Source organism: Rhipicephalus sanguineus, chromosome 1 (assembly GCF_013339695.2).
Source record: "Rhipicephalus sanguineus isolate Rsan-2018 chromosome 1, BIME_Rsan_1.4, whole genome shotgun sequence".
Classification (NCBI taxonomy): Eukaryota; Metazoa; Arthropoda; class Arachnida; order Ixodida; family Ixodidae; genus Rhipicephalus; species Rhipicephalus sanguineus.
In genome coordinates, this window is record NC_051176.1 from 203,699 (window position 1) to 230,439 (window position 26,741).

General features: G+C 47.3%; 1 protein-coding gene across 2 annotated transcripts in view; it reads right to left on the reverse strand.

Moving 5' to 3' along the window:
* Window positions 1-207: 207 nt before the first annotated feature.
* LOC119389128 (sphingosine-1-phosphate lyase) overlaps window positions 208-26,741 on the reverse strand; it is a 369,711-nt gene continuing 343,177 nt past the window's right edge. For both annotated transcript variants that reach the window (XM_037656375.2, XM_037656371.2), the window contains one exon: window positions 208-583. In XM_037656375.2, coding sequence (XP_037512303.1) covers window positions 473-583 — 111 coding nt within the window. In that variant the 3' untranslated portion in view covers window positions 208-472. The remainder of the gene's footprint in view (window positions 584-26,741) is intronic.

The following is a 26,741-nucleotide window of genomic DNA, read 5'->3' on the forward strand; positions in this document are numbered from 1 at the left end:
CCGCCTGCGGCTGCCGTTACACGGCCTTCGGTGGCGCCCCCCTACAGGCACTGTGCACCACATGTAGTTCCAAGTGAAATGTGAATAGTGTTCCCCCTTGCGAGCCCCTGAGTGATCGAGCATGCAAACACAGCCACAGTGTAGATGCAGGCCAAAACGCAGCACCTTTCACCAAAACAAGAAAGAAGGGTTACCTGCCAGCAATACCATTATGCTCAAATACTCTACATTCACAAAAAATTACCCAAAAAGTTAAGTACAATTTGGTCATAACGCATGCAAAATGTTTCTGAGCGCAAAAAAGCAAGCATTCTTTTACGTCCTACATTTACATCAATAGCTACAACGCTTTGGAGAGGCCCTGCAGCCTCAAGTGTCACACGTAATGGGAAAGCGCATCTCCTATTTACACTAGTGCGATCATAAGGGCTGCTCACTAGCTACTGCAGATAAAAACTAACATGACACATAGTTAACTCGGAGGGAGGTAACGCGTGCTATAACAGGCATCAATGTAGGCATGTGCCAGTTCTTCGATCACAGAGCGATCAGGAATGCTTTGAGCCATGCCGTAGATTGCAGCCTGCAATGAGATAAAAAGCAAATATTATCAGAACCAATACATCCAATGAACATTTCTCACACGAATGTACATTTGCATGCAATTTTTATCAGCATAAAATGTGAATTCTTTTTCTTTTGTTTACATCATGCACTCTTTCAGAAATCTTATTTAGACCTGCTCGAGTCTTAGAATGCATTTAGATGATACCTATGCATTTCAGAAAGTGTGCCCATGCGCATCAACCACCGTTACGGGACAAGTGATTCACTCTATAGTCAGCATAGTGTTTCACACAGTCCGCAAAATAAAGGTAGTGCAACTTGAAACTCCTGTTTGCTGTGAACAGTGTGCAAAAGAAAACACAGAATACTCACTTTACAAGTAAAATATACCATATTTGACCATATCAAGGGTGCAACAGCCGAAATAGGATTTGCAGCAATTTTTGGAGCAGCAAAATGCTGCTTTTGGAGCACAAAAATCCAAATTTGGAGCAGGTTACGAAAAAAAAAAAAACTGAATTTTTTAGCATGAAATCCCAAACTAGGGAGCAGTATAACAAAGAAGTCTTACTTTTAGAAAAGAAAACAAAAATAAGTACAAACAATTCGACATCAGCTCATTCGTGCACACTGCACGTGCACTATTTCAATAAAAGCATAAAAGCAGTGTGTTGAGCCACCCCACAGTGCGAACAAAGTCCTTATTAGCATTTGCAGGGCCTGTCAAATGCTGATGTGCGAACCTGGCAACCTCGAAATTCAGGAGATCTGTAAAGCAGGAGCAAGTGGGGCTGGCGAAAAAAGAAAACTGCCGTACATTTTTGTCTGTTTCTCAAGGGTGCAGAAACGCCATACACGGGAGCTCCAAATGATTGCCAATAATTTTTAGACGATCATACTAGTGCTTGTAATTACATGGCGCGTGCACGAATGAGTAATTCAGGAACAAAATGTGCTGTGTCCTTGGCAGCTAGTACTAATAGCCCCTTTCGAATCTCAGTACGCTTTTCCGCAGAACACCAGTGTACTGCGGCAAAAGTGGCTTAAAAAGCGTTCTGCACGCAATAAAACAAGCATCAGGAAATTTGACAACTACTGTCCTTTTTTTTATTGCGATAACAGTTATATGGACACCCTCGACGGGCTTTTGCCGCCATGTCCCGTATAAAGTCCAAATTGATAACATACCCCCGCGCATAGTATGTTCTACAGCGGGTAAAAGCGCGCGAGTGCGGGCGACGAACGAGGCTGAAGCAGAGATCAAACGAGCCGGCCCATCTCCGTTGCTCGGAGGGCAACATCACTCCGCTCGCGAGGCCTGCCATCGAAGCAGAGAGGAAACGCCCCGCCCGTTTTGAACGAGCATGAACAGACGCGAGGGGGGTAGTCACTCGAGCAGCAACTTTGATTTAAAGGGCGCGGTCGCGAACGCTGGCGCGCACGCTATCTCGGCAGCCATCAGTGGGCAGCTCGTATGGGCACACTGCGCTTGCATAGGCGGCTCCACCAGCGCGGCAGCGTTAAGCGCCAACGCTGCCGTTTCCGCATCCCTGGGGTGATAGCGTTCCCTCCCTGACCACATGCGCAACTGCTTGTGCAAGCATGGTGTTGTATGCGTGCGTTCCTCTGCAACTGCTGGCTGGTTTTCAGACCGCCGAAGGTTCGGAATAATTTTTCAGGGGAGTAAATATTGCTAAAGGCAAGCTTCTGTACGAGGAAGGTCTTGTACAGTCGCGCTCAATATGACTTTGAAGATGGGAGCGTGTGGCCTCACGAGTTTAATGATTGCGCACGGCTTCAACTTGCTTCATTTCTGTAATTAATATCATTTTCTTGTTTGGGAACATCCCCAGTGAGAGAACAACGTTTAGTTGTAGAAATAAGGGCTAGCGGAAGGAATGAGAAATATTTAAACTCGTGAGGCCACACGCTCCCGTGTTGCAAGTCACACTGAGCGCGACTGTACATAGTGGAAAAGTACTTGTCTCTGAGGACGGAAGCGTGGTGACAAGTCGGTGTGTGTCCCAAACGCCAAAGAAGAAACACTTTGCAAAACTGCGGAAAAGCACGAAGGAGCTGGTACAAACACTACCACCGGCCGCGGCGTGCGAAAGCTGCTATCACCCCAGGGACGCGCGCGCGGCCGCTAGAGGCGTTCCCGTCAGCGCAGAGTTAGAAGCGCAGTGTGCCCATACCATTCTACGTGATGCGCTCTCAATGCAAAGACACGGTGCAGAAAGAGCATCTTTCGCTGGAGCGGCCGTATTCTCTTACACCAACGTTTTGTAGAGTTACGCGAGATCGGATACAAAAGAGTTTGCTGCCAGCCTCACTTCACATAACATTACAATTTGTTGCTATCGCATTCAACGCTTCACCCTCGCGGTGAAACTGTGACTTTTTTCTTTTCTTTCGCGGGAGGGGTTAGGGTCTGCATTGGATGATGCCCACGCTGCAGATGACCAACGCGGCCTCTATTTCTCACTAAAATTTGCGCAACTGAGAAAATTTTGAAGCTGATCGGGCATTTTGGTGCAGCATGGCGCAATTTCAACAAATTTCACAGTTTTGGCTCAGCTTGGCGCAAAAATAAGGAATTGTATCAAATTGGTGCAATTGGCGCAGCTGTTGCACCCCTGCCCTATTACTAAACACTGCCTGATAAGTAATATTGGAACGAATATAGCGGCCTCACAAGTTGCTATTAGCAATGACAATGATAAGCTGGGCATTTCAGGCTGCCATGCCAGCATGCTGTTCCACTAGTCAGCTGATAATAAAAATAAATGGGTCATTTCATGCCAAGTACAAGTACAATATTCCTTGCCACCTTGGTGCTTCACCATCTCCGATATGTTAAGGTCACTTCAGGAAACATTTCTCTTCAGAAAAGAGTTTTATACTTTCAAGCACAAACCATGGGTTGAGAATTACGTCATAAGGCAGTAAACCATGTCACAAAAGGCATTTCCAAAAAGCTGGTTCATTATTTTAGGAGTAATCTTCATAATTATATATTACCTTTTGGTTCTAATAAGAGCGTTATAAGAGCAAAACCCCACACATCATTACTAACAGTAGACGGTGTGCAATTCTGAAGCCAGTATCATAGCATAGTCGATCCCTGACATAGTATATGACACATTCATTTATCTACATATTTGGATGTGAACACGCACAAAATGTTAACACGTCTCATGGAACCATGTCTATACAGCTTGTGCCTATACACTGCCTGAATGCTATTCGCATTCACTTCAAGTCACCATGAGATGCATTCTGCAATGATATTTTTTTCTCACTTTGTTTTTGCGTGGTGCGTCACATACCAATGTCACATGCCACAATCAGTAACAATGAAAACAGTGTGCTTTACATAGAGGTGCTCACACAGGTGGTCGCGATTTTCCAGCTCCCTTAAGCGCAAGGGCTTTTGCGAGAAATCTCAGCTGTTTTAATACGGTGCAGTGTTCGATGTTCTGCACACACAGTCAGTGGGCGATGTATACAAACCCCGTGTATGTTTGCAGTGCCCAAACCTGGTGACAAGCCCTTTAAAGCCCAACTCTGGCAATTCTTGAAGATCAATGGATCTAGGTGAAATTCACTGGGTATGTTCCCCTGACACTTCCATCATTTATGCAAAACAGGCTTGAGAGATGCATAGGAATCTAAAAACGAATTTTACGGATTATAAGGCCGCTCCCTTGGCTTCCCACAATTATTGGCCATATAGTGCGCCATGTCTACAAGTGCACGTGCAAAGCATGCTCGTAATGAAAAGTAGACTACAGTAAATGTTGTTGGCAGCGTCAAGGTGTATGATGTTCATGAGACATCACACACTTGAACGTAAAAAAGAGAATTGCTTCGAGGGGCTCGTTTCCTTGTTAGACACAACCAAATGAAACCCACAGACCAAGGAAAGCATTAATTGTTGTTAAAAGACAACAATTAATGCCTCTTATGCTTCCTGTGGCCGACTTGGTTGTATCATACACCTCAGAGGCACAAACATTGCAGTTGCAAGAACTAACATTACGTGTGTACGGTGAATCGATTGGTGGCAAGTGTTACTGCAGTGCTGGCTGCACGTACTTGAGCACTCACCAGCTCCACATGCAGTTTGAGCGATTCAGTTGTAGTAGGCCGCAGTGGCCAAGTCCGTGCATCTGCTACCAGCAAGGCTGACGTGATGCTGAATAAAATTGCTTCGGTCGTTCCTGGGTAAGCACACCGATTCTATTCTTCCTTTTGTGCAATGCAAGTGCAAAAAGTGAAAAGCAGCTGTATGGTGCACTATTGATGCCTTCTTGACCTCGAACGCTGCAAGTCTCTCAAATATAAGACTTTTGGGATAATTGGTTTGTTACGTTCATTGAAACCATAGCGCTCAAAAGACAGGGACCGAGGACAAGACGTGCACTACTAACAACTCAATTTTCATTTCTAAAACGTTGTACTTATACTACAGATCAGGACAGCAAAACTGTATCATTCAGATACGCGATTTCCTTTACGCTCAGAGTGATCGAGGGGGTGGTTGGCATCTTCTTTGGCAATCAAACTGGCCTCGGCAATCACTCGCGTCTCCTTCTTATTACAGTTCCTCTACAGAACTACATATTCACTGAACCGAGACAGACACCCGCAGTCGCTGCAATGCACTGACATGTGCCCGTCACGGTAACAGTTCAACTTGTGCTTGTGCTCCCTTAGCCTGTCATTAAGGCATCTGCCTGTCTGCCCTATGTACACTTTACCGCACGAGAATGGGAAGCGATAAACAACACTTTGTGCACAGGCCACAAAAGGGCACTGGTGCTTCTTCGTGCACCCTCGGCGTTTGTTGCGAAAGGGTCAGTAGCCTTACAGATGCTTTATGTGGAGCGGAAAAAAGCCCGTCTACTTCCGCCTTGCTGGCCACTTTCTTTAGGCTGTGGGATAACCCTGTGATAACCGGGTAGTCCTGGGCCATGCCGGTCAACGGACCAAATCACACACACATACGTTGGCGGGTTACACACATGACTGGCTGGTCATGTGCGCCGTATTTATTTCCTTGCAACATCGACGGCCCCGGGCGCCGGAACGGCAAACTAATCTTATCACATCCTTCCCCCCTTTATTAATGGATGCAAACAATTTGTTCAAGGTGAGTAGCAGCGATACTGGTCGTCGAGTTCGGGTACTTCGACGCAGGACAGGAGTACTGGGTGTTGTGACAGCAAGTTTCGTTTCCCTCGCCACGTCTTCCCTGGGATCTTGCCTAGACTCGGTGTCGTGAAGGCGATCCAGAGTTAGCTGCCTCTGACCCACGTTCAAGCTTGGAGCCAGACCTGTAGCTACTGGGCTGCCCGACTCTTGGTTGTCTGCACTTAGTTCCTCGGGGGGATGGCGGATGTGATCCAGATGTCGAGTTAAACGCCGTCCGTCCTCCAGTAGAACATCCATGGACGAAGTGCGTTGTTCGGTGACGACTGCAGGGAGCCACGCAGGACCTGGACGGAAGTTCCTTGCGAACACCTGGTCACCAGGGTGACCTAAAACCCTGGGTCTTGTTCCTTGGTCGCATCTGATTTTCTGCTTAAGTTGCTTCTGTAGCACCTTAGTCCTGAGGTCTGGGTGTAGCAGGTCCAACGCAGTCCTCAGCTTCCGCCCCAACAACAGCTCCGACGGACAGCAACCCGTGAGCTCGTGAGGCGTTGACCTGTAAGTCAGGAGCATGCAGGCAATTTGAGTGCGAATATCTCCAGGGCCAGCCTTCCGCAACTTGTTTTTGACCGTCTGCACTGCCCGCTCTGCAGCACCGTTAGACGCTGGATGATACAGTGGCACCAGCATTTGCCTCACCCCGTTTTTCTTGAGGAATGTGGAGTAGAGCTCACTGGTAAATGCTGGCCCATTATCCGACACGACCACATCTGGAAGGCCTTGGTTTCCGGACATAATTCGCATGCAGGAAATAGTTGCTTCAGCCGAGGGTGTCGAGACCGGAAACACTTCAATCCACTTTGAGAACGCATCGACTGCAATAAAAAAATAGGTGTTCCTGTAAGGACCGGCATAGTCCACCTGCAGCCGTGACCACGGTTTCTCCGGGAACGGCCAGGGCATGACAGGCACTGGTCGTGACACTCTTTGATGCTCCTGGCACATACGGCACCTTTGAATGGTTATCGCTATGTCGTTATCCAAGCTAGGCCACCACACATGGCTATGCGCAACTGCCTTCATTTTGGACAGTCCTGGATGACTCTCGTGCAGCAACTGGAGGACTTCCCTTTGTAAGGATTTTGGAACAATGACTCTGTTGCCCCACAATAGACAATTCCTTTGCACACTCATCTCATGAAAGCGCGTCTCGTAGGGTCTTCCCTCTGACCCTAGGTTTATCTGGCCGCCTGACCACAACGCTGCTCTTACTTTCGACAGCACCGGGTCTCTGGAGGTAGCTGCCGCAACAGCATTTGACGACAGCACCCCTGGGTATGCTCCTTCGAGCATTAACACTTCGGCAGGGCAGTCAACAACAAATTCGGCAGTTGGCAGAGGTAGCCGGCTTAACCCATCGGCATGTGCAATTTGTGAACCCGGCCTATACTTCAGGTCGTAACTGTACCCCGACAGCAGCAAGGCCCACCTTAGCACTCTCGGAGAACAGGATTCGGGGACTGGTTTGTCTGCTGCGAGCAGGCCGAGCAGCGGTTTGTGATCTGTGACGGCCTCGAAATGCCGGCCCCATAAGTACTGCCTGAACTTTGTAACGCCAAATACAAGGCTCAATGGCTCCTTGTCTAATTGGCTGTAGGTTTTTCTCCGCGGTTGCCAGGCTGTGGGAAGCAAAACCAATGGGGCGCTCTTCTCCAGATGGCTCTCGCTGCGCCAGTACTGCTCCAATACCAAAGGGAGAGGCATCAGTGACAAGCACAGTTGGCTTTCCTGGGTCAAAGTGTGCCAATATAGCAGCAGAGGCCAATAGCTCCTTGCTTCTCCGAAATGCCTGCTCTTCATCAGTTTCCCACAGGGTGTCTACCAAGTTGACATTTCTAAATTCCCTGAGTTTTCCAGGTTTTCCCTGAGTGTTTTTGCTAAAATTCCCTGAGTGAAACAGAACTTTGTTTTATGTCAAGATGGGTGGAGACCATATCGCTCGGTGATGTCACTCTCTAATACGCATGTTAAAAAATGAAAACGACTTAATCCCATTTGAATAGTACATAGAACAGATAAACCTCAATATAGCGAAGTTGGTAATAGCGGCAACTCACTTCGTTATATCGAAGCTTCGTTAAACTAAATTCGACCTTTCATGCAAGGCATAGTTACTGAAGGATTAATCTTAAACTGAAAATGCCACAAGAATGCTCGACTAATAAAGAACATGAAAAAACTTTTATTTTATTTTTTGCGTGAAAAAAAATTTTGTTGAGCCTGAGATGCAAGAATCACAGTTAGATGCCTTGCCAGAGTGTCACATGTAAAGACGAAACAAATGCGGGTTTAATAAACTGGTGAATTGTGCTTTGTTCTGCTGCTGCGGGTTGTTGTCAAATCCTTGCGCGTTGCCCAGAGCAATGCAACGCATTTGCTATCATGTTGCCCAACCGAACCATTTGCTCTCCACGAACGCACAACATCGCAAACCATCCCACGTTACAAAAAAAGAGTCACAGTTTCACCGCGAGAGCAAAATAGTAAATCCGATAGCAACAAAGAGGAATGTTATATGAATATAGGCTAGCAGCTCGCTCCTTCAGGAAACGCAGCCGCTGCACTAAGAGAAGTGCCCTATCTTTGGCTCAGGGGCGGATTCAGGTACATAATGGTGGGGGGGGGGGAGGGGAGGGCCACAAAGGCTGAATGCCAAGGCTCAGCAGTGCATTTTGGTGGGTCACGCATATTTACAACAGCCTTAGTTGGAAATGTGCATAGGGAAGCAGGAAAGGGTAGAGCAATGAGAGGTGAAGAGCAGGGACAAGATTCTCTTTACCCCTTTAGGACAGTGGCAGGCAAAGCAACCTGACAAAGGGGGCAAACTCGACAAGCAGCCTGACAAAGGAGGTGGACGACAGGCACTGAAGGGAGGGGGCGGGGGCTGGCTTTGAGGGAGGGGCGATCGCCGCTACCGCCTCCCCCCCCCCCTGGGATCTGCCACTGCTATGGCTTCAACGGAAGTTTTGCAATTAGAGCACAACACCTACAAAGGTATGAGCCGTCTGCTGATCCCCACTAATGATACCGCGGCGCACGCGACCACGCCCGCTGGTACAAAGTACGCACTTCCTGTCGGACTCACGCAGCCACCCCCCCCCCTTCCCAACGCGCCGGCTCCTATCTGTGCCCATCGCGCGAATGAGACGGTCGGCTCGTTTCATCTCTGCTTAAGCCCCGTTCATCGGCAGCGCTCGCGCACTTTCACTCACACATGGAGCATACGACGCGCGGGGTGATGTAATCGCGATTTGGACTTGATAAGGAAGATCATGGCGAATGGCAAACAATTCGCGTCGGAGTGTCTATATAATTGCTATCGCAAAAAAAAAAAAGCAATATAGCTGCGGGCTAAGATCGCATGAAAGCACGGCAACAGCCTGAATTACGGCACATCCGATTATGGTGCAAGCGTTACTGTTTTCCGACATCGCGCGCCGAATCGAGCATGTGGGACCCGTGCCGGTGTCGCGAATTTCGGTCGCCGCTATGCCATGGCTCTGAGAAGTTATGTAATTCGGCTTTGTAGCAAACATCCACGTGGTGTGGCTGGTAATTGCGAGCTGCAGCCCCAAAACATATCGGTCTACTGCCTAAAACTTGTTTCAGCAGTGCCCTCATCGGGACAAAAAGAAAGAAAAAAGCTTTCACTTGCTGTGAATGGGCCCGTTAGTTACGCTAGCTCCCGCCTGGAAATTTATTATATTCTTCACGGAGTCCTAAATAGCATGTTTGAAGCTCGGGATCAGAGCGAGTGAGCTCTCCGATAACAGCCAACAAGCGTCTTTTTTCTCGCCGATCGTGATGGCTTGCCAGATACGAGCATGGATACGAGCCTTGTCGAAGACATCCGCTTCCTGCACGATCGCGATCGCGTGCAAGATAACTCAAGCTCGTTATATCTACTGCTACCGCTTCTACAACTAATCATGCTTGTTACTTGACACGTGGCGATAACAAAAACACCATATCGGGCACTAACGCACAGCACGCGCGAGAAAGATTACAGAACTACACCGCGTACTCGCAGAACACCCTGACAACATTGCGCGATACGATGTGCCATGGTTCGCGGTTCCCGCATGCCGCGCATTAGCCGGATTCTCTCCCACTTTACCGCTCCGAAGGCGATTACAGCATCGAGGTGCGCCACTTCCCCGCAGCCGCAGCGGCCGTTTGATTTGAAAAATGCGTTCACAAAATATCGAGCAAGCGCTACCGCGACTTTCGTCGCCTTTCAATAAAGTTACTGTGGATTTTCCCTGATGGGAGCACAATTTCCCTGAGTTTTCCCTGAGAATTTCCAGACTACCCAAAATCCCTGAGAATTCCCGGTTTTCCCGGTCGGTAGACACCCTGTTCCCAGCGCCATGGTGTTCCCGACGCCAACAAACTATTGAGCGGCTGTAACACGGCAGAAAGATTTGGCAAGAATCTTCTGTAAAAATTAACCAACCCGAGGTAACTCTGAAGTTCCTTGACCGCTCGGGGTGCGGGGGCTTCCAGCACTACTTCAGTCTTAGCCGGGTTTGGACGCAGCCCAGCCGCACTAATGATATGACCCGAGTACTGGACTTCTGGTTTCAAGAATTCGCATTTGGATAACTTCAGCCGCAGTCCCGCGGTTTTCAGGCAATCCAACACTCGGCCCAAATTCTCCCAATGCTCTTTGTCACTGGTTCCTGTGACCAGAATATCGTCAAAGTACACTACGACATGGTCAAGGTCGTGCAAAAGATTTTCCATCTCTCGCTGAAATATAGCAGGAGCTGATGAAACCCCGAACGGCAGCCTTGTGAATCGGTATAACCCCCTCGGAGTGTTAATAGTGACTAGCTCTTGGCACTTCTCATCGAGTGGGACCTGCTGGTAGGCGTCTTGCAAGTCAAGCTTTGTGAACTTCTTGCCCCCTGTAAGCCGCGCAAAAAGTTCCTCAATCCTAGGAATGGGGTAGGACTCGACGACTGTCACCGGGTTTATGTTAGTCTTAAAATCGCCGCAGACCCGAACCCGGCCGTCGCGCTTCAATACAGGAACGATGGGCGCGGCCCACTGAGACGTTTTTACCGGTTTAATAACGCCTTCCCGTTCCATCCTCTGTAGTTCTTCAAAAACCCGATCACGCAAAGCAAATGGTATCGGACGTGCCTTGACAAAACGTGGCTTCGCGCCCTTTTGTACGGATATAGAAGCTGCAACGCCGTGAAACGTGCCAAGCTGCTTCGAAAAAACTTCGTGATGTTGGCTTACCAGGTCTTCCGTAGACTTCACGACGTTGACTCCCTCCGTCTGAGCGATGCCTAGCTTTAAGGCCTTCATCCAGCTTCGTCCAAACAGCGTACATTCTAAGAAAAGATCGAGTAAAAAGGGCGTCTTTTTGTCCCACAACAATAATCGTCATCTAGCTGGCTTGCTTGCGTTTCCTTTCTTGAAAACTCGGCGCTGGCCACTTTCCTACCAAGAATGCTATGTCACGCTAATAGCGCGCATGTCGTTCGTGACCAGAAAGTGCCGGGCGCGCGGCGATAGTGCAAGGAAAAGGAAGGCAAAATAAATGACGATTATTGTTGTGGGACAAAAAGACGCCCTTTTTACTCGATATTTTCTTAGAGTGTAGGACATGCCCCTTTCACGACAAATAGTGGTAGCTGGCGCTCCTTGTCGCCAAGTTTGACCATTGCTTCCAGCTTTCCCTGGACGCGTTAAATGTCGCCGAAAAAACTTCTCAGCTGCACACTCGATGGCTCCAACGGCACCGACGGAAAAAGCTCGGCGAACTTGCCTTCATCAAATGGTCGACACACTTGCGCCGGTGTCCAACTCCATATCGAGCGTTACGCCGTTAACTTCAACCGCTATGCGCATTGGCTCCGAACTAGCTGTGTGAAGCGTCCACAAGTCGAAAACTTCGGGCTCTTCAGCAGAGACCGGCAGGTCGCCCAGGTTGTTCACGCGACTAGACTGGCTCTGGTCGACATTTCTACTCCCCGGCTGAACTCTGCAAACTCTTGCAAGGTGCCCTTTTTGACGGCAGTTGTGACAGATCGTGTTGCCGTGCCTACACGAACGCGTAGAATGACCTCCCCGCAACGAAAGCAACAGCAATCATTTTTCCCCGAGGCGACAACGTTCACTTGCTCCGGAGCTTCGTCAGATAGTAGCTGTGCTTGCTGACAGCTCAATGCGCGTGAATCTTTACGCGCAGCTTCCATAGCTATGACGGTGTCCTTCGCAGTTTCGAAGGTTAAACACGTCGTTTCCAGCAGCCGTGTTTGCATGGTTACGTCATTGATTCCGCTGACTATCTGGTCGCGCAACATGCGCTCTCGAAATGTTGCGAAATTGCAGTCTTCGGCTAACTTCTTCAACGAGGCAATGTAGTCACTTACGGTCTCCCCCTCTTTTCGATGCCTCGAGAAAAACTTGAAACTTGCCACTACTTCTGATACGCGAGGGGCGTAGTGCTTGCCAAGTGTAGTAAAAATTTCGGTCAGTCCTGCTTGGGCGGGCCTGCTTGGTGCTAGGAGGCCTCGTAGCAGAGAATAAGTCTCTGGACCGCAGCATGTCAAAAATACAGCTGTCCGCTTGTCGCTCGGGATGTCGTTTGCGATGAAGTACAGCTCGGCCCGCTCACGGTATTCCGCCCACTCCGATGTACTCGGGTCGAACGAATCCAGCTTCCCGACGACAGGCATGACGATGTGTGATTGTGCTGTGCCCGCCCGGTTCGTCAGTCGACCTCGTCGCCACTTGTGATAACCGGGTAGTCCTGGGCCATGCCGGTCACCGGGCCAAATCACACACACGTACGTTGGCGGGTTACACACATGACTGGCTGGTCATGTGCGCCGTATTTATTTCCTTGCAAACATCGACGCCCCCGGGCGCCGGAACGGCAAACTAATCTTATCACAAACCCGTGCACATACGGCACTGAAACTTTCTTTCGCCTGTCTTGATTGTGTCTGCACGAGCTTGCTGCTTCTTTTAGCTGTTTTACCGCCTTCTCCACCACCGAGAGGAGCAGGGTAGCCTCTTTAAGAAGTGGTCTTGCATCCGGTGGGGGCAGGATTTGCGCAATGCATTCACAAAGCGGAGGTTAGCAATTTGGAATGCACTGATGTACGCAGAAGTGGCTGCTTATTCTCACGAGGGTGATATTCCCGACAGCAATGGCTGCCGGTCAAAATTAGTTTCATGTCTGGATGACATTATCAACAGGAACTTCATGCGTAACAACTAGTTTGTCAAGGCACTTGCGAAATATGGACATCACATTAGTCAATGTTTCAGTGTTATTTGAACCAAACTCATACAGCGCAAGGTAGTTGTCAACATACCTAAAAATGCGTAAAATCTTTAGCACTGTCATTGTTTCTTTTATGCATCTGTTGAGATGACTGAGAAATAAGTAGCTCAAGACAGGGGCTAGACAGGAAATTGCGTATCCGAACGATGCAGGCTTGCACTTTTTATGCAGTTTTTGCTAAGCTGATATGTAGTATAAGTACAACATGTTCCAGAAATAAAAATTCAGTTGTGAGTAGAGCATGTCCTGTCCTCTTCCTAGGTCTTTTCATTGCCATGACTTCAATGATTCTCTCAAATAAATGCAACTTCCTAGTCCCTTCGATAGAGCCTCATTTAGCTACCATCCGTGCCATCAATGATTCCGCGAGAAAACTACACGGCAATCATGTGTGCCAACTGGTAATCTATGTCTAAATTATCAAATGCAAACTCTGCGCACTAAAGTACAAAGAATGATAATATAACAGCACATACTATAAACGGCTATCCACTTGCTGTCCATGTCCAGTCACACACAGCAGCGCAACTCAGAGATGCAATGGTGCACAAAAAATCTGCTTGCGTTATCTTCTGGCATAACGTAATGTCACTGAGGTATGGCTTGAATTCAACATCAAGCAAATGAAGAGCCAGCCATTGTAGACAAACGCACCAGTTGGCTTTTCCTTTGGGCTGCTGTTCCCAGAAAATAAGATACGTGAGTGTGAAACAGCGCGCCAAGACGGGACAGAAAATGAAAAGAAGCACACAAACGCAGCGCTGACTAACAACTGAGTTGATTATCACTAGACAAGCAATAAATAGGAAAACGTGATGTCACAGCACCAGCAAAGCGCCCCCACTATCAGGTTTTTCACCGGTACACTTGCACTCAACCCTCGAGGTAACACATTCTTTTTGTGAAAGGGAAGGAGAGCTGGCACATTTTTGATTTCTTTTATGAATCTCGAAGGCTTCCCGAAGTGCCTGTCTCAGCCTATCCGCATACCGGGCTACCACTCTGCGCTCTTCAAATGAAGGTCGGCATGCGCAGTCTGCAACATGCACGGCTAGAGTGCTCCTGGTAGAATTTCGGACGTCGTACGCGAGTTGACGTAGGCGATCACTGAGGCCACTTCTGTCCTACGTACGAGCATCCACAGGACAACGGCATCTCGTCCCTTACACGTAACAAACGACTTGACATGCTTCTTGGTGCACAGTTTTTGCGCAGGATCACGTGCGACATCCGAAATTCTACCGGGAGCACTCTAGCCGCGCATGCCGACCTTCATTTGAAGAGTGCAGAGCCCGGTATGCAGACAGGCTGAGACGTTGGGAAGCCTTCGAGATTCACAAAAGAAATAAAAAATGTGTCAGCTCTCCTTCCCTTTCACAAAAAGAAATGTGTTACCTCAAGGGTTGAGTGCAAGTGTACCGGTGAAAAACCTAATAGTGGGGGCGCTTCGCTTTGCTGGTGCTGTGACGTCACATATGTTTCCTATTTATTGCTTGTCTAATGATAATAAACTGAGTTGTTAGTCAACGCTGTGTTTGTGTGCTTCTTTTCGTTGTCTGTCCCGTCTCGCACGCTGTTTCATGCTCAGTATGTACCAATTGGCCTGCCAACAATTAGTGTTGTAAGATACGTGGTTGAGCCTACCTTCGCTCTGCAGTGGGATTTGCTGCACTGAGTTATATCAACGTTCTCAGCAACTAGTGTGGTCAAATGTGAATGGAGATTAACCCTTTCCCTACCGAGCTTTTTGGTCAATACAAAAATGCTGGATTTTTATTTGCCTATTTGCCTCTTGAAACAACTAAAAAAACTATTTAAAGGTGATTTATTCGCAAGATACAAGCAAAATATTTTTTTAAAAATATAATGCAGAGGATTGGTTTCACTGCACTGCACCTCAGAAAGTGCCCTAACCTCTCCAGTGTTCGGTGCAGGAAATCTCTGACATTTAATACATAATGCACATGGACAAGAGAGCCCGTGAAAAAACGCCTTGGACACACCGCAGTGGTGGTTTGTTTACGTCTATTGGCGTGGCCGTCGTCAGTATCTGATGGTTTAGAAAAAAATATGCTGCTCTGTGTAGCCGCTGCCGCACTCGCAGAACTGAAATTCTTCATTCCACAAAAATTCGGCAGACAAGTGTTCTCTCTTTTTTTTTTTTTCTGAAAAGAGCTGTTGCTGGCATGCGTGCACTGCTTGTGCACGGCGGAGGACGCCATTTATTAATAATGCAGGTTACCAGCATCCAGTCCTTTAGTAAGCCTACTACGCCGCAGCCGCAAGCAGAGCGCTCACGTGAGCCGTCCACATGTGAATTCTGCGGCCGCGCGCCTCACTGACGTTTGGACTGCCCGGCAGGGCCATGGAGACCAGGGGCTCTGCAAGGTTCATGCGGGTGGAGGCGCACTGTTCGCAGTTGGTGATGAGAGAGGCGATATCTGCCGAGATACTCTACCAGAAAACGCTTCAGTGTCACAAGGAAAAATTCAACTTTGCTGGCAGTAAAGCATCACAGCTGAACTGAAACAAGTTGTCAAATGAGGCACACTTTGGCAGGTTGACATCTTTGTTTCTAGCAGCCTCAATGTATTTTTTGATGTCACGCTGCTCTCTCAATGACGGGGACCAACCACCTGTGGGCGACAAACTTAAGAGGACAAGTGCATTGGCCTGTAACTGACGAAAAGTCCTCTCTCCGTGCTGGGGCATCTTCAAAATGTACCCTCAGGGTAGACAACAGGCAATAAAATCCCCATTGGGTAGCTAAACTCCTGCCCTATGCGCATTGTGTCAAGTCCACACATTGAACTTGGTAATGTTCTTGCTGATGGTACGCATTTAGCGTTGAGTCCGTGATGCGTTTATTAAATAACTAGCACAGGTTAAGCGACCAGCAGTCCGAAACAGAGCAAGCACGAGCACCAACAACCGTCCTCGTCTTTCACTGGCGCTCCTGTCTGCGCCCTATTCATTCTACAAATCACTCCCCCGCAGAAAAGGATCCATCCTGGCGACCTAAGGAACCGGTACGACTGGTGGGTCGTAGTGCGGCTTCAGTCGGTCGACGTGAACAGTCTCGCGGCCACGGCGGCGCCGGTCTGCGCATGATTGAACGGGCTCGACAACATAGTTGACCGGAGATGCTTGATGTAGGACGCGGTAGGGGCCTTCATACTTAGGCAGTAGCTTTGTGGAAAGGCCAGGAGCAGAGAAGGGAACGCGAAGCCACGCCAATGTTCCAGGCGAATATGACTGGGGAGGCAGGTTTGCGTCATGGTGGTCCTTCTGCTTGCTTAGTCTTGTGCGGTTAAGGAACTGTGTGAGCTGCCTGCATTCCTCGGCATAGGTGGTGACTTCAGATAGAGTTGTGGACTCTGAAGCGTCTGGGCGGTACAGAAGAATGGTGTCCATAAATGAGGAAGGTTCGCGGCCGTAAAGACGAAAGAAGGGAGAAAATCCTGTCGTAGACTGAGTGACACTATTGTAAGTGTACGTAACAAAGGGTAGTATGCAGTCCCAGTTGGTGTGGTCAGCGGAGACGAACATGGACAGCATGTCGCCTAGTGTGCGGTTAAAGCGCTCAGTCATTCCAGTGGTTTGTGGATGGTGTGCGCTGGTTGTCCGATGCGCAACGTTGCATTCACGGAGGAGGGCTTGTACGGCTTCAGAGAGGAAGGTGCGTCCGCGGTCGCTGAGTAGCTCGCGAGGTGCGCCGTGGCGAAGAACAAGTTGGTGAAGTATGAATAAGCCGACATCACGTGATGTGGCCTCTGGCAGCGCGGCAGTCTCAGCATAGCGTGTCAGATGATCGATAGCGACTGATCACCCAGCGGTTCTCGTCTGGTGTGTACGGAAGGGGGCCTGTACAAATCCATTCCGATGCGATCAAAAAGCCGGGAGGGACAATGCAACGGCTGGAGCGGTCCAGTGACTATACGTGGTGGGCTCTTTCGGCGTTGACACTTGGAGCATGAACGCACATATTGGCGGACAAAGCGGTACATTGCAAGTGCTCTTGGAGGCCCTTAAAGAACTTCAGATTGACATTGGGACTGTCCATAGATATATCTGAAGAATCTTTGCCAGGGGCAATGGCTCAAGTGCGCTTAGCAACTTCTCCTGAATACCATCCGCTGTAGAATGTCCCAGAAAAACGGAGGTACAATACAATACCTAGTCGTCACTTTCGGAGCAGCAGAGTCCTAACACCTCACGCGCACATCCATTTGCTTACTGTGCAGATCGTAATTTGCCGACTCATCGAAAAGTACGACGAAGGATTCACACTGTTCTACCTCCTGCTGTAAGGCTGAAAGAAAGAAAGGTCTGAGACCATGACATGTCACACAGGCGCACTTCTTCTCACCACAAGAAAATGCCTTTGCATGTCCGGGAACATGCGTCAAAATAACTCCCCTGCATGGAATGACGACCAATACGAGATGTGGGATGTGACGACTTTAAAAGTCCAAAGAATTTCTGTGTCAGTGACCAGCTCGTGCATTTTAGAAGCATCATTTAGGCTTGGCGACTGCAATGGAGACGCGGTAGTGGTTGCAACAGGTAGCTTTTCAACGCCCCATCTTCATTGCGCCAATATGCCGGGCACTTTTGATGCAACTTTTTCAAGCGGAGTCACATCACAAGTTTTGCCGCAAAGCTTGCACTTAGCCCGATGCAGATTCGTTGTGTCAGGTGCAATCCACTGCTTGTAGTCGTCATGGTGGAGCCACGTAGTCTGAAACTTGCTTTTTCCGGGCATTGTTTCGCATATCAACACATCACTTGCACCACTTCCACTGACACATAGAAGGCACGCTCACTCCAAAAAGCGCTGGCAACACAAAGACACGACAACAGTATAAAGTCCGCACACGAACGTGGCTGACGCGGCCGCATGGCTCGGTTATCGGAGTGACAGAGACAATGGAGATGCTAGGGTGGCTAGAAGTTTTAAGGTGAGAAAAGCGGCTGCCAAAACTGGTCCCCAAAGCGCACAGATAGACGTCAGACTCTGGAGTTTTGCAAGACGCTAAGTGCCACCTGCCGGAGCAGTACTGGGTAGTGCAAAGTCCGACACCCTTGCAAAGTTTGCTGTGGAACCAAGTGCAACTAGCGAGTGCGAAACAGCGATGGAGATTAATATTGCATGTGTTTGCGCATTTAACACTCAGAAAGAGAATTATGAACTGCTCCTCGCTAGTCAGACGCGCCAGTGAACCACTAGGAAGTGCATGCTGGATTACTCGCTAGAACGACGGTGAAAACAAAAACAGACGCGCCACAAAGAAATGCCGCAATCGGTGCTACTGTTGCATTGTGGATTGCCACGGACGTAAAAGACTGAATAACAATGTCTAGTTTTACCAATTTCCACAGCTGTCGTACGAGAAATGAAGGCAAGAGTGCTAGATATGGGCGGATGTGTTGGGTAAGCAAATTACTCGCGTTCTTCACAGCCGGTCGCACGAGAAAGCGTGATAATGTGGCTCAGCTGTTACTGTTTTGTGTAGCCTTGACAGAGAACCGTAGTAACCTTGACTATGAAGCCCAGCAGAGCATCTAACCGGGGTACGTGCCGTGTAACGCGAGTGAGCAGCCAGAGGCAGACTGAAGACGCGTGATATGCACACCTTGACCTCCCATGCACGTACAATTTGAAGACTCAAAGTTTCGCTTTTAGCTAGCAATTGAGAACACATGCAAGTAAATCGCAAAATGTTGGTCTTCAGGTTTGTTTTGCCTGAGGCCTCTGCGATTGCTGGAGCTAGTCTCGGAGGCTATGGTTTTGCTTTTGGTTGTACCCCACGAAAGTGGACACACACGTATCCCCATTTGCAGCATCTACAAACAGAAGACAACCGTCCACAGGACATTTGAGGGTGTGTAATAAAACAGTCCAACGCACAGGATTCGCGAGATATGAAGGGAGAATGCAACTGAAAAGGCGAACATCGCCCGGGCCATTCGTCCCTGATAAAGCGAGCTGTGTACCACTGATCATAAAATACATAGCTAACTAAATGTACTTCATCGCTTTGCCATTATGTATATATCCAAATGTAACGCATTTAGGCGCTAGAGAATGGACGTTGGAGGGCTTGCTTTGAACTCGATGTCATGTGATGCTCACTGCGAAATGAATGGCTCCCAAAGAGTACGAGAGGGACGCTTCTTTAATTGACAATCATGGCGAACGGCTACCGTGCTGTCCCCTTCACGAGCTCTGTCCAACTTCGGCTTTCTCATCTTCCCTCGGGTGCTGCACATTCTTGTTGCTCCGTTCTGGCTTATTTTTCAACAATGCTTGCTTGTACTTGCGAGTTGCAGTGCGCCGAAATGACTGAAAGTTCTTTTGCATTGTACCCCCAGTTTGCTTTGATGAGCTTCCTACTTTTTTGAAGCGTGTATTGGTGGAAGAAGCTTTCCAGGTCCTTGATTTTCAGGAAACCGTGCCATGACATCAACGAAACAGGGGGGTTCTATTGTGGCCTATGCACATTCGCTTGCGGACGACTCTCTCTGTACTACCCAGTTAGCACCAGGGCTGCGATGAGGGTGCTGGTGGCGGTGTTTTTCACAATGCCGCCTGGGCAGAGTTTGGTGCCTATGCCGCTTGGGGCGCTCTAGGCAGGGGCGCGGGTAAGTGCGGGCACCGTATGTGTGTGCATGCGCAAGTTTTTGGTGAAAGCCTTTTTACACAGCAAATGTGATTCAGTACATGAAGCTCAATTCATGGAACGTCGCCATACTCTTGCATCTTTGTGAAAAAAAGGCCCCGAGTAGGCGGCTTTGTGGATTTAGTAACATTGCGGTTTTACCTGGCAATATGGCACGCAGATTATGAGATGATTATTACAAAGCTTCATATTATTTTGAATGGGCTAAATTTCTTCATTGACAGAAATTCCGGCACAAGAGCCTCGTTTTGTTGCTCTGAATGCTCAACCAAGTTGTGTGGATTGTAGCTTAATGCTGACTTAGACTGCAATTAAATGTATGAGCATATAGTAGTCTTTGCAGCTGACAGTTATACATTAAATTCGATGAGTCAAATATTAACAGCGGGAAAACTTGCATTTCCCGTGAAGCCTCTGCCTTGAGGCTTATCCGCGGGAGTAGAAATTGAACAAAAAAAAAAATACGAAACACATTCAGAAAGTAGGGGCCGTTTGATTGTATTGTAAAGGAACTAACACGCCTTCTCAACTTGAGCTGCAATTTCAAAAAGTAAACATCGAACAGGCAAGCACAGCCAAATTCTTGGAAGTTATATTCCATGAGGTCATGTCATGGTGACCACATATAGACTCTCTTAAAAATAGTATTGCCCACGCTGGAGGTGCGCTAAACAGGTTGCGATATTTGCTACCAACCAGGCCCCTCTAGGGGCCCAGGCTCCCTGAAATTTTGATGGAGGGGTGTGTTTTACCATAAATAAATAATGAAAATAGGTGTTTTTCTCGAATAGTGAAGGCCCCCCCCAAAAAAAAAAATTCCTGGCTAAGGGCCTACTACCAACAAACATGAAGCACCATATTTGTAACGCACTAATACATTCCCGATTAACCCTTTGTGCGACAGCGGGACATATACGTCCCACTTTTCCGCCTGCAGAAAAATTTTTTCCCCCGTCACCCGTTGCAATTAGCGCAATGCTAAGTCACTCGTATCTTACCCAAGTCTTCGTAATCTCGAGGGAAATTCTTTTACCACGCTTTCGAAGGGTGGAACCAGTGTTACAATGGTGTTGAATTTCGATCAATTTTTTTAGATACTAGCTTCTGAATTTTCCTCTTCTTCAGATAGAAAGAACCTACCAATTAAAAAGGTCGGATAATCTCCTTTTTTTCTGGTTTTTCAGAGAGGCCACTTAGCTTCCAGTCATCACGTGTTTTTGTAAATTTGCGTAATAACTTGGCCGATAAATGCATCAAAACACAATCCCCTGTGAAATTGCCACGCTGATCCCTCAGCGTAATTGCGGATATTGTTGCGTGAAAATACTTTTCTCGATATCATATACCTCTTGAAAAGTAGGCACATGTTCAGGGACAACAGCCGTACTTGACAATTTCGACAGCCAAAGCCAGGACAGGCAAAGGGAGAAAGAAACGGTTGGTGCATGCGGTGAAGTAAGCTTTACAGGAACAGACCACAATACTAAGAAGGCTTACAATAGGCGCACGTGCAGCTGGTGTTCTACTGCTGGAAATTAGGTCCGCACAAGTTTCCTCAGCACAACTTGAGGAGTGATACCCCGTGCCACTTGTTTTGGCCGTTTCCATCCCAAATACCCGTTGATGTAATCGCGAGATGGTGCCTTCATCTCGCGATAGCCAAACGGTGGGACAGTGTTTTCCCACTTTTTTTCAGTAAACTACTGGCTTGATTTTGATGAAATTTGTTTTATACTATTTCTATATCAACAGGGGCGAGACGGCTGAAATTGATTTGGGAGCCGTTTTTGGAGCAGCAAAATTTCGATTTTGGAGCAGGAAAACCTTGATTTAGAGCAGTTAGCGGAATTTTTTATGTCATCTCAGGAGCTTGAAAAACGGATTTGTAGCAACTTGGGGGGACAAGTACATATTTAAATTGGCCTAGGATAAACTTAACACTGAAGCAGTCATTGGAGAAAGTATCGCCAGGTATGAACTATGCTACCTTCTTAAATACTATGCGACCTATCTAGCCCGAGTAAGAAACGCATGAAATAACTGAAAAAAAGGTTCCGCAGACTAGGCTCACTTATTAAAAATTTGAAAAAAAAAGAAAGAAAAAGTGATTGCACAAGAATTGCAGTTACATAGCAGTAGCAGATTACTGCTTTGGCTTTTATTGCGATAGCAATTACATGGATATTATGAAGAGCTTATGTTCCGTATAAAGTCCAAATCGATAACATCCCCCACGCATCGCATATTTTATCCTTGGATAAAAGTGCGTAAGCGATAGCAACGAACGCGGCTGAGGCAGAGATGAAAACAGCCGACCGACCCCCGTTGCACGGAGGGTGCGCGCAATAATAACACCGCATGCCAGGCCTGCCGTTGATTGCTGCTCATGCAGGGAGGAAACGCGCCGCCCATCTTGAAGGAGCACGAAGGAACGCGAGCGAGGGGGGGGGGGGGGGTCGCTCGAGCAACAACTGTGGACTTTGACTTTAAGAGCGTGGTCGCAATCACTGGCACGCGGTCCATCTCGGCTGGCATCACAGACGGCTTGTATACCCTTCCCTAGTGCTGTGATCTCAGTGCTTCTCTCCTTTGAGCCACTGTATTCTCTTACACCAGCGTTTTGTAGTTACGCGAGATCGGATCCATAAGCGCTAGTTAGCTGCCAGCCTTACTTCGTATAATATTACAGTTTGATGCTATCACATTCATTGCTTCATTTGCGGTGAAAGTGATTTTTTTGTAGATCTGCTTATTTAGCTTTTCAAGCTTCTCCAGAGCTTCCTGTAGGTCAGTGTTTGTAAGGAGGACATCACAATAAGCGCCTTCAGCTCGGCCACGCGGTTGGCGTAGTGTCAAACCTACTGCACGCTTTGAACAGGTGAGAACAAAGGCACGCTACCGCCATTCGCTGCCCCCTCGTGCAGTACTGCCTTCGAGAGCGCGGCGCGGGCGCCAAGATACCTCGTCGCATTGACTATCTCATAAAGCCATCTCGCACTGACTATCGCGTAAGGTACTGCGAGCAGAGCGCTGTTGTAAGTGTACTGCACGCTTTCATTGGGGAACGACACAAAGGCGCTTTGCATCAGTCCGCTGCCGGCTTCGGCGTGAAAAACCGCCAGAGCATCATGGAGACGCGCCGCATGCAGGGAGCTAGTTGTCGCCGCGTTGATGCAACAAGGGTGATGCCTCTCCCGTGCACGGTATGGGTCGTAACGGTACAAACACTCTCACAGCAAATGTTAGCGTAGGTGACCACACGCAGCAGCGTCGACGCGAAAACCATTGCGACCGGAGGAACAAGCTACGCACAACAAAGAACCTGAGAGCCATTCGCATGTCACTTGATAACGGCCGAAGACAGAGGCTAGCGAGAAGCACGCTCGGCCCAACATTTTTGGGGCGCCACGCACAACAACCCAGAGGAGGTTATGGCAGCATCATGGGAGCCCTCATTAGAAAGGTGCATAGAAACACGGTTGGGCGCATCTACGCGTTTTACGAACGTCTCATTTTCTTGGTATCCCAGGCGCTGCATAGACGCAACTTGGAAAATCATGTTGTCAACTCAGCCTTTTTTCCCAACAAAGCTGACGTGGGCATCGAAATTCTGGCTTTCGAGGCTGTTTTGGAGAAGTTCGGCGCAATTCTTGCGATTTTGATGCTTTTGGAGCAGGTTGGCGCAGGAAAACGGAATTGCATCAAAAATGTGCAATATGCGCAGCTGTCTCACTCCTGATATCAATATACCACAGCCAGTTTTTATATCACTGTATCAAAAATATAGGCTAACCTACATTGGGTTAACATACTGTCTTCTAGTTTGGTCGACCACTACTCAGTATAATTTAAGATCCCTTCAAACACTTCAAAACCGCATGCTACGTACAATAGAAAACTTAGGACGTATGGTCAGCACCAAATCATACTATTGCAAATACAAAATATCAACAGTGTCCAAACTTGATACATAAAACTATTCCTCGAAATTATGCGGCAATTTCAGATTGACAAACATTCCTTCCAGAGTAAATATTGTGTAAAAACGACTGGCTATAATTTTAGAAATAGTTTGGTACCTATACTACATAGCAGAACAAAATATCAACAAGAACTTGCAGTTTTTGTTCCTAAACCTTAACTACAGATCTCCTCAATTCTGGAATTACGAAGCAAAAAGAACGATAAGAGAATTATTACTTCCAGAAGACTCAATCTATGAAGATTACTATTCTGCATCAATGTTTTTTTCAGCATGTGGCTCGTGAGCTCTATCATTCAGTCATTTCTTTTTTTCGAGAATTATGTGTGCATTTTTTTGTAGATGTTTGTGCTTCTACTTTTGTAGTGCTCAGTAAGTATCTATCAAACTGTATAACATTGACTTTTTTGTTTATTTTTGTTTATTGCCTTTAATTTTGATGAATTGTACATCTAATCTGTGTATAACAAGTGTTACGATTGATATTTATGTACGCTTTTATGTTTGCAAAAGTAGTCTTCCTGCTGCTGCTGCTGCTGTATGGGTGGCACGGCCCAGTCAGGCAATGTTTGCCTTGAGCCGTGTCCCCTTGGACAATGTCAATGTTGTTCTAAATGAACCAATAAAGAGACAAAGAAAGAGATTCAACTAAATGAATTTCAGAACAAACATGTACACATGCAGGGCCATGTTCTTCTAGAGGCACTAAACTTATTATTGGGATCCATGCCATGATTGCAGACAGAGTTCATCACTCCCGCCAGTTGCCGAGTACATGCTGTGATTCAATTTTGTGCGAAAGGATCATGAGTGGCATTAAGGAAGAGTTGTCTAGTTTGCAGATTTACAGCGATGAGTGAAGGAAACATTATACACATGAATAAAAAATCGCAGCACAAACGTGCGTTATATGAAGAACGGAGTGGGAGGTCCAGTATTGAGACCTATGACTCTGTTCGACGAGTGAACCAAGGTCTAAGATTTCATCAACAATAGATAACCTTTCTGCCTGATCGATATACATTTTTTGTTGTTGGATGCCCCACTATTTACTCGAGTACAACATAAAACCTCAGACATTGCAAAATTGTGTACAAGGTGGGTAACGAAAATGCTCAACGACCAATTAACACCGAGAAGAAAGAATATCATGGGGACCTCTATCGACATAAGAGAGACGACTTGCCCCGTTCTTCAAGAGATGTCGATATACTACCCTCATGCAGAAAAAAAAAGAAACAGTCAATTCATCTTCACCGAAACATCTGAAGACCCTCATCAACTAATTAAATTCTCAGGCACCGAACTTCAATTCTGATGGATTAAGGAAGCTTATTGTTCAGTGTTACGAAAGGTGCTGAGAAGCTAACGCAATTATGAAGAAAATGAACAAGTTTTGTGCGACTGAATCTAAAAGTGTCATAAATATAATTTCACTAATTAAATTACTTTTCACAAATTAACGGCTGCTACTTTATGAATACCCCTCATATGCTTTCACAAGAGCACTACCGTATATGCTCGTGTAAGGGCTGCACTTTTTTTCCGCTATATTGATGGGGTGTGGCCCTTTCACGGAAGTGTGAAATTTTTGTTCAATTTTTGATCCACGTATGGAAAAACCTATATAATTATGCCATATACACCTGCGTATAGCCCAATCGCAAGCGGTTGTGCAGTTGTGCGGCACAAAGGATGGATGGTGCCGGCGAGAAAAGCGACAAGATCTCCCAGATAGTGCTCACAGATAGCGCACGAAGCCACTATTGCCATGTGGTGGCCCCCGCGAAATGTGCCATATGCAAGTTTTGCTGGCGAGAGTTTTTTTTTCAAAATTTGGGCTGCCAAGTTGGGGGGAGTGACCCTTAGTCGAGTGTATCTGGTACTTTATACAACCACCACTCATGTTTTGTTTTTGCATGCCAATGCATTCTTGCACTGCCACTATGGCGCACATGACTTGACCCTTTAATTTTATTTTCGTCTTATTTTCATTTATGCCTTCCAAAAAAAAAAAAAAGGGACTGAAAGTAAAGCACTCAAACCGCACCACTTGTGCTCAATGCGTCAGTGCATAGGGAGCAGCCAATATCTATTGTGCCATTGCTGAATGGGTGTGAAGACGAGATCTGTTGAAGAAATGTGTGCTCGAGGGTCACAATAAGGTTGTACTGCTAATAGCGTTTGAATGCAAGCCAGTTTTAAAGAAGTGGAAAATAAAACACGGACAAGAGGGACACAGCTAGGACTATATAGCGCAGTCCTGTGTCCTTGTCCATGTTTTGTTTTTCGCTGTTTTTAACTAAGGTTGGCATTCGACAGATATGAAGTCCACTGGAATCCCACTGCTTGCCTGTCTGAGCTCTTAGATTAATTTCCTGGCATATTTTCTTTTTAACTATTAGGCAGGCATTCTTTCACTTATCCCATTATTATAAAGGACACACTTTTTTGCAATGTTACCAGCAACGTAATATGTAAGAAGGACATTGTTTTGTTCAACACTGTACGATGCATGATCTACAGACATTGTGTGCACGAGAAGGAATTTCCTGATTGCCTTCCGTCTCCTGAGACAGTTCCTCTGCATGCAGACTCCATCAGCCACGTCTCTTCCCTTCTTTTTAATCATCGGGGCAATTCAGATGAACGCAAGGCACTGATGTGCTGGCAAAGAAGCGACCTCTCGTTAAGAGAATCAAGTGAACAGCGGCCCTAGCGGCTTTCACACGCTCTTCACACCTCCCCATTCTGGCCACCCTGAGAGATGCGAGAGCGATGGGGTGCTCACAGCCGATACTACTTCCGCTAGCACGTTTTCAGCCATTGGCATGAGGTGTACGGTGCTCTGAGACTTGCACCACTCACGTTCAATGTTGCCAGATGCCTAACGAAGTTGGCTAAATAGGTATAACGGCTTCTTCGCTACATTTTAGAACTCAAACAAAAACAAAAGTTCACCAATGAAAACCGTTTTCATGATGAC